General features: G+C 28.0%; 1 protein-coding gene across 1 annotated transcript; it reads right to left on the reverse strand.

Annotated features, from left to right (window-relative positions):
- Positions 1-287: 287 nt before the first annotated feature.
- LOC145016713 (uncharacterized) lies at positions 288-1,229 on the reverse strand. The gene has a single exon (XM_078974953.1). The coding sequence runs from the start codon at positions 1,227-1,229 to the stop codon at positions 288-290; it is 942 nt and encodes a 313-aa protein (XP_078831079.1).
- Between the last annotated feature and the right edge of the window lie 7,538 nt (positions 1,230-8,767).

Here is an 8,767-nt window from a genome sequence, read left to right on the forward strand (position 1 = left end):
AACTTCACATTTTCCTTTCACAGGAATACGTTCCCCATTAGGGATGGTGATTGGTCTTTCATTGATGTTTGTTGATAAGGTTTTAAAATGATGCTCCTGGTAGGTTATGTGTTTGGTGGCACCTAAATCCACAAGCCAGTTATCATCAATACTTATTCTACCTTCCATGTTCGCTACAATTGGCTCTTCTTTGTTTCCTCCAAACAGTTTGAGAAATTGGGTGCACTATTCTTCCGTCATCCCTGGAATAGGGCATGATTTTGTTTCGACCATGGTTGCTCGTGGTTTCAATTAATTTCCCTTTCCTTTGCTTGGCCACCACTCAGGATAGCCGATTCTTTTGAAGCATCTTTCCCTATCATGCACTTCTTTTCCACAATGACTACAAGGTCCAGTTTGAGGAATGCTTTTTCAGGTTTCATCCGGTTCTTTTCATGCTGGTTCTTTTGTTGATCATGCTTCTCTTGGAAACTGGTTTGAAATGCAGCAGTCTCATGAACAGGCTTATTTGATCTAGTGATCATGCGTTGTTGCTCATCTTCATTAACAAGGTGATAGACGGTACTTAGTTTTGGTGTTGACCCCATAGCCAATATCTGTGTTTTAATAACACTAAATAGGCCATCCAGTCCCATCAAGAACTCGAAGGTTCTCTCTTTTTCTTTGATTTCAGTGAGTTTCTTAGTGAGCCCACATGAACAACCATCACAAGAACAGCGAGGAGTCAGAGGAATTGACTTCATTTCGTCCCACAGTGCACATAATCTGGTGTAATAGGCCGACACAGTTGTGCCTTCCTGTCGGGTGGTATTTAGTGACTTCTTTAATTCATAAGCCTTGGGTGCACTCTCCTTTCCAAAGCGTTCATTTAAGTCTTGCCAGATTTCTGTGGCTGTCTTGGCATACGTTATGCTGTTGCGAATCTCCTGCTGCATGGTAGTGGTCAACCAACCTTTGACCATGGCATCACAACGCATCCAAAGTACATATTTTTTGGAATTCACCTCTGGCTTTCCAATGGGGCCATCGATGAAGCCGGTTTTGTTCTTTGCATACAAGAAATTCATCATCTCTTGTTCCCAATCACCATAATCTTCGTAAGTTAACACATCGTTCATGTGTAACTGCTTCGGGTAGTCGGAAGCATGTAGATAGAGGGGAGAGTTGTGATCAATTGACTCTCCATCATTCTTGTTCTTGTTACTATTGGAGGCATCATCGTTGGCCATGAGGGATGATTAGGGTTTTGTTTTGTTTTTCTGGATCTGATCTGATGCTCTGATACCATAAACAAATGCTTACCAGAAGAGCTACCGATTTCATTATGGTAAAAGGAATTTATACAATACACAGATTACAAGAAAGGGGAAAGTGCTAAAATTAAGGGCTATACAAGTAAACAATATATACGATTGAGAGAAGATCAAGGGAATGACAGGGAAATCACAGTCGGACTCCAATAAAATGATGGTGGTGGAACATGAGAAGTTGTTAAAGAGAATACATATTCATCGCAAACACAAAAAGGAAATGGTCTTGAATATTTGGAATTAATCAAATTGACTGTATAAATGACATCAAAGTAAGTGATAATTGCAATTCATATACTCTCAACAAAATAAAAGTTTCTTTTGTATACTGTGTAATTGTATTAATGTTTACAGTGGAAGAAATTTTTAAATGTGTTGGTTTTAGTGAATTAATAGTTAAAAAGTTTAATTTTTTTTTAAAGAAATTGTGTGGAGTAAAACCAATAGTTTATTTTTGATAAACTTGTCCTAAATAAATTGCCATGACATTAGCATTTCATTATCAAATTCATCGTAGAAAATCCCGAAAAGAAATGTCACATTTTACAATATTAATTGTGTGTACAAAGGATTTGTTTACTACTACCTCCGTCCCAAATTAATTGTTCATATTTGATTTTCACGGTTTTTATTTTTCAACTTTCACTTTAAATATTTTTGTTTTTGATAGATAATACTTAATTTAAAATATATGAATGGATTGTATTTTATATGTCTTTTCATTATTATAAGTTTTATCGATTAATATATAATACAAATAAAAATATTTAAGGTCAAAGTTTAAGAAAAAAAACTTTAAAAATAAAAAGTGAACAATTAATTTAGGACGGAGAAAGTATGTTGCACCATATAGTTAATTTTCACTTGGTTTAGTTAACTTCTTTCTTTAATTCATAGGCAGTTAATTGTAGCCTCCCTTAGAAACAAAAGAAATGTCAAAAAGAAAAAGAATGTCTTTATTACCACTTAAACATGAAAGTATTACTTCGGATACACATACATACAAACCTAATATATATATATATATATATATATATATATATATATATATATATATATATATATATATATATATATATATATATAGTCGAATAGTTTTCTTTCGGATAAATAATTATTAGGTTTTATTGTTAGTTATTTTGTAATAAAAAGTTACAACTTTTAAATAAAATATTTATGTATCGACCTTTTATTGTTCTTGTCTTTTGATATATTTGATGTAAGTTACTTAGATGTTTAGTTTAAGATATATATATATATATATATATATATATATATATATATATATATATATATATATATATATATATATATATATATATATATATATATATATATATGAATTTAATATTTTAAAATTGTTATTTTGCTCCAAATTAAATTTTTTAATAACCTTTTGTATTTCAAGTTTTAAAATTTTTGGCAAGTGTTAATGATTTATGCATAATTAATTTGTACAAAAAAACTATATAACTTGTATCTCTTAAATCTCAAGATACGACTAATATAGTTTATAATATTATATATATATAGAGAGAGAGAGAGAGAAAGTTAGGTTCATATATAAACCTTATATATTGTGTGAACGTATGGTGGATTCTAGACCAATCGTTTGATAGATAGATTAAAGTAAAATAACATAAACATCAATTGATTAGATTTATCTGTTCCTTAAATTTAGCTATAAACATGTTACTTGTTTATGGTCTTATCTTTCATCATCATCTATTTTCTCCAATATGTAAATCGATTTCGAGAAACATTAATAATGATCTTCTCTAATCTATAAATCGATTTTATGGAAGAGGTGTGATTTTTTTTTATATTTGACATCATATTGGTGCAATTTCGTTTTTAAGAAAGAGTTGTCTCATTCTTCAAGAATATGTAGTATATTGATAATTTTAAGAGAAGAATACGTGAAACTTCATATGCAATCATATTCTTCTAGAATATCACATTTTTTAAGAATATGTACAAGAATGGAGTATATTGGTTTTAAAAGATTAATACATGATTTTGTAAATGCAATCATATTCTTATAGAAGATGTTTATAGAGATTATTTGTTATTACATTCTTAAAGAATTTGTTATTATGTATAAACTTTTGAAAATATTTATTTAGTGTTACGCAAATGAGGGTTTGAATAATTAATTAACAAATTCTTGAAGAATAGATATTGTATTATAATTAGCACATTCTTAAAGTATATATTACGTGTATCATACTTTCTAATAGAAGAAAAAAAAATAATAAAAATAAAAAAATAAAAACTTTTATGGTTATGTATAACAAATGTATTCATGAAGACAAGTATTAAAGCATTAAATATTTCCGGATTACTCGTCCATCCTAATTTAAATTGCTACATAATGACACAGTTTCCTTGTAAATGATTTTATGAGTAAATTAATTAAATAAATTCTTAAACACTAATTAATTCCACAACCATTCTTAACCATTAGATTTTTAATCCAACGGTCCATATTTAGTCATACATTCACACTATTTTAGATTTCATATATATATATATATATATATATATATATATATATATATATATATATATATATATATATATATATATATATATATATATATATATATATATATATATATATATGGAGTGGTTCAAATGAGACCGTTAAAATGTTAAGAACTATTTTCATAAAATGTTTCTATTAAAGGCATTTTGGACAAATCCAACATTTATCCTGTATTAAACAAACTTTTTCAGTTTCTAATTTATAACTAGTTGACATTTGTCGTCGAATCACTGTCGGACCACCGTATAATTAACAACAAATCCAATGACATTTTTATTCGTATTCACAGCTTAATATAATAAATATTATAACTAATATTTCTTTATTAATACTTTTTCACATATATCCTTTCATTTTACAGCTAAATATAGAAAATTTAATAAAAAAATTATGAATTGACAAAGTCAATTTTCTCTCGTTTAAATAATAGATTTCTTTAATATATATATATATATATATATATATATATATATAAAAGACATGTTCATTTTTTAAAATTATCATATGCACAGTTTAATAGACGCATTAATCCATTAATATATCCTTTAATATTTTTATCCGTACATTTATTTATATTTTAACACAAATTTTATATAATATATACAATATAATATAGTCCATTACAGATTAATTTAAAATTTCACAACTTAATACAATTCATTATACATTAATTCATAAATTCAAATATGTAAAACCAAAGGTCTACCACCACAACCAACTTCCACACACAACCACCAACTACATGTGTCGCTTTCGCGACCATGTTGTCTTCCAAATTTGATCTGTATATAAAATCATGGATTCATAGCTTAAATAATATATTCACAATTTAATAAACCAATTAATTTACTAATTAAGAGTAATAACTATAAAACCTAACATATTCTTACCTACTTATTAAACACAATATTACTATATTCACAAAAAAGTTCATATATAAATCAATCATATTTTAACAAAAAAAAGTCATAAAAAATCTCAGCTTTATACATTTAATTTATAATTTAATACAGTCAATTCATTATTTAAAACACAAAATTTACAACTTAATATAATAAATTCACTGTTTAATACATATAAATTTTATATTAACAATATTATTCTCAACTTAAAACTTACATTTATACTTTCACATCTATATTCTATTACTTCTTTCAAAGTTTATTTACATAAATATTCGCTATTCAAATTTTACATATTTTATTTAAAATTGGGTAAAATTAGATTTGTGTAAAATGTTTTTTTTTCATCTCATTTTTCTGAACCAAATAAAGAAGTTATAAAAATTCACAACTTGATACAGTCAATTCACAACTTAAGACAGTCAATTCACATTTTAATACAGTGAATTCACAACTTAATACAGTCGATTCACATTTTAATATATTGAAATCACAACTTAATACAATCATTTTACATTTTAATACACATAATTACATAATAAATTCAAATTTTAATATACAAAAATTATACATTCACGGTCATATTATATCCAACTTAAAATGTATATTTCATGACTTTAATCCACAATTTAATAAAGCAGTTTATGAGTCTCATTCATAGTATTTAGAACTTAAAAACATATTTGATTTTTTTGAAGTATTTCATCAAAAACTTTGTATACACCATACAAATTCACAATTTAGTAGAGCATTTCAGGATTCTCATTCAATTTTTAATTTATATGATACACACAAAAAGAAAGTTATACAACACATTCAGACATTTATTGCTGATATTTTAAGACACTCATTCACGGTTTAATTTATACTATTCACAACAAAATATTATACGACACATTCGGACATTTATCGTTAAAACAAAATACTATACGACACATTCGGACATTTATCATTAATATTTTAACAAAAAAACAAATTATAAAAAAAATTCGTAGATCAGATTTATATATTCACGATTTAATACAATTGTTTAGACACTCATTCATAATGTACATTCTAATTTATACTATTCACAATTTAAAATTATATATTCATTTATTTAACTCATTATTAGTGCTAATAGTTAACGTACATATACATTTTGTAAATATCACCATGCTATTTTTATAATATAATAATATTCATAACTATTATTATACTTTTATCATATATTCTAATTTTTTGTACTTTTTGGCCCATCGTATAATATATATAATTTTTATGGCTGGGTTCACTTACTTTCTTTAGTATCGTTAAAAAGAATTGCTAATTTTTTCTGTCACTTTTGAATATATTAAACTAAATATAATAAAATAAACAAACAAGTCACTAGACATGTACCTTTTCTCCAAAGTTTGATTTGATGCAGCTTTCGGTCGAGACAAAATATTGGTTTGAGAAACGGGAATATGACTTATCAAGGTAATTAATTTTTCGGTATGTTCATATTTGGGTAACTATCTGTTTTTTTATATATGTAGGTAACAAACTTTTTGGAAGTGTTCACATATGACCATTATGACCTGGTATAGTAGGTTAAATCCTAGATGTGAACGATTTCAACAAGTTTGTTACCTAGATGTGTACAAAAAAAATAGTTACCCAAATATGAACAAAACGAAAAGTAAAAATTAAATTACATGAATGGTCCCTGTGGTTTGGGGGAATTTGTAGTTTTGGTCGCTAACTTATTTTTTTAACTTAAATGGTCCCTATTGTTTATTTTTGTTGCGCGTTTGGTCCCCGTCTTACCTAAAAATACTATTGTGCCCTTATTAGTTTATTTTTTTTAATTAATTTTCTTATCTATGTATTTATTTTTTATATATTTATAAAAATTAATAGATCACACATATTTGTATCTCCTCGGATGATCCCTACTATTTATTTTTTAATTAATTTAATTTTTTTTAACTCGGATGGTCCCTACTATTTAATTTTGTTACGAACTTGGTCTCTGTCTTACCTAAAAAGACTATTGTCCCCTTATTAATTTTTTTTAATTAGTTTTCTTGTTTATGTACTTATGCTTTATATGTTTAAGAAAAATTAGTAGACCTCACATATCTGTATCTCCTCACCATCCCATCTATCATCATTCTCAACTTCTATTTATTTTTCATCTTTAGTGATATCGACGTCTTCATCATCACTTCTTTTTTCGGTCCTTCAACTACGTCGAATCAACACCACAACCCACTAAAGATGAAGAGACAGTAGGTTATGGTGTTGGTTCGTCAGAGTTGAAGTACCAAAAAAAAAAGACGGTGAAGACGTCGATGTTACTAAAGATGGAAAAGAAATAGAAGATTGAGAGGATCAGAGATGAGATGGTGAATGGTAAGACTCAAATTAAATTTCTCAAATGTGGTTTCAGGTTTACGGTGATGAGATACATATATGTGGGGTATATTAATTTTTTTTATAAAAAATAAATACATAAATAAGAAAATTAATTAAAAAAATTAATAAGGGAAAAATACTATTTTTAGATAACACAGAGATCAAACGCGTAACAAAAATAACAGTAAGGATCATCCGAGTTAAAAAAAAATTTAATTAAAAATAAACAGTAGAGATCATCCGAGGAGATATAAATATATGTGGTCTATTAATTTTTTTAAATATGTAAAAAATAAATACATAGATAATAAAATTAATTTAAAAAATAAATTAATAAGGGCACAATAGTATTTTTAGGTAAGACGGGGACCAAACACGCAACAAAAATAAACAGTAAGGACCATTTAAGTTAAAAATATAAATTAGCGACCAAAACCACAAAGTCCCCCAAACCACAGGGACCATTCATGTAATTTAATTTTTAATTTTCGTTTTGTTCATATTTGGGTAACTATTTTTTTTGGTAGACATCTAGGTAACAAACTTGTTGAAAGCGTTCACATCTAGGATTTAACCTGCTATAGCAGGTCATAATGGTCATATGTGAACACTTCCAAAAAGTTTGTTACCTAGATATATACAAAAAAAAGATAATTACCCAGATGTGAACATAGCGAAAAGTTAATTACCTTGATAAGTCATATTCCCTTTGAGAAACCTACGATGACTAAGTCTATATATGTGCCAGAAAACGTCCTTGAAACATCCATAAGAAAACTTCACCCGAATACAAGCTCAAAAGGAAAAAAAAAACATCACCGAGAAATCATGTTTTGTAAGTTGAATATCGATCATCCTTTATTTACTTAAGTAACTTCAGATCTTCTCCTTTTGTAACTTTTTGATCTATAAACTCCGCCGGAAAAATTTAGATATGAGAGGTTGAAGGCAATTGGTGAGATTTTCGACGTTTTGAGGTGGTAGCAGATCAATGGATAATAGAGTGAAGAGACGACGCCGATAGGTAGCGACGGTTGAGCAGAGATACGCAGCGAAAGAGGTAGTGATTTCCTGATATGTAAACTTCACTGGAAAACTTCAGTACTTTCGCTTTTGTAACATCTGGATCTATAAAACTCGTCGAAAAATTTCAGATCTGAGAGTAAAATATACATAGGTAGGCAGTGATGGTCGATGAAACTCTATATGGAGGTCGGTGCGATTGTAGATCTAGCAGATTGGAGGTGGAGATGACGGATATGAAGTCACTGGAAAGGTAACGTAGCCAAAGAAGAAGAAGGTAGCATCGTAGATTTGTGACTGTAAATCGGAGAAGGTGAAGCCGCCGGAAAAGGTAATGACGCCGGAGAAGGTAGCGTCGTCGGAGTTGGTGGGCGGACATCGATTGCGACCGGTTGTTGTCACTGGTAAAAGAAGGGAGGGAAACTTTTTGGAAATGAAGAATATCTCAGATCTGAAAGTAGATGTGGTTTTAAGTTTATGAAAGGGGATAAAATTTATATTTATTTATGATCATGCCACTCATTGTTTTACAAAAATGATAGAAAAAAAAAATATCACTTATAATGTTTATAAGTATTTGAGTGAGAACATTACTAAAAAAC

This window comes from Lactuca saligna, chromosome 9 (genome assembly GCF_052625555.1).
Source record: "Lactuca saligna cultivar CGN05327 chromosome 9, ASM5262555v1, whole genome shotgun sequence".
Lineage (NCBI taxonomy): Eukaryota > Viridiplantae > Streptophyta > Magnoliopsida > Asterales > Asteraceae > Lactuca > Lactuca saligna.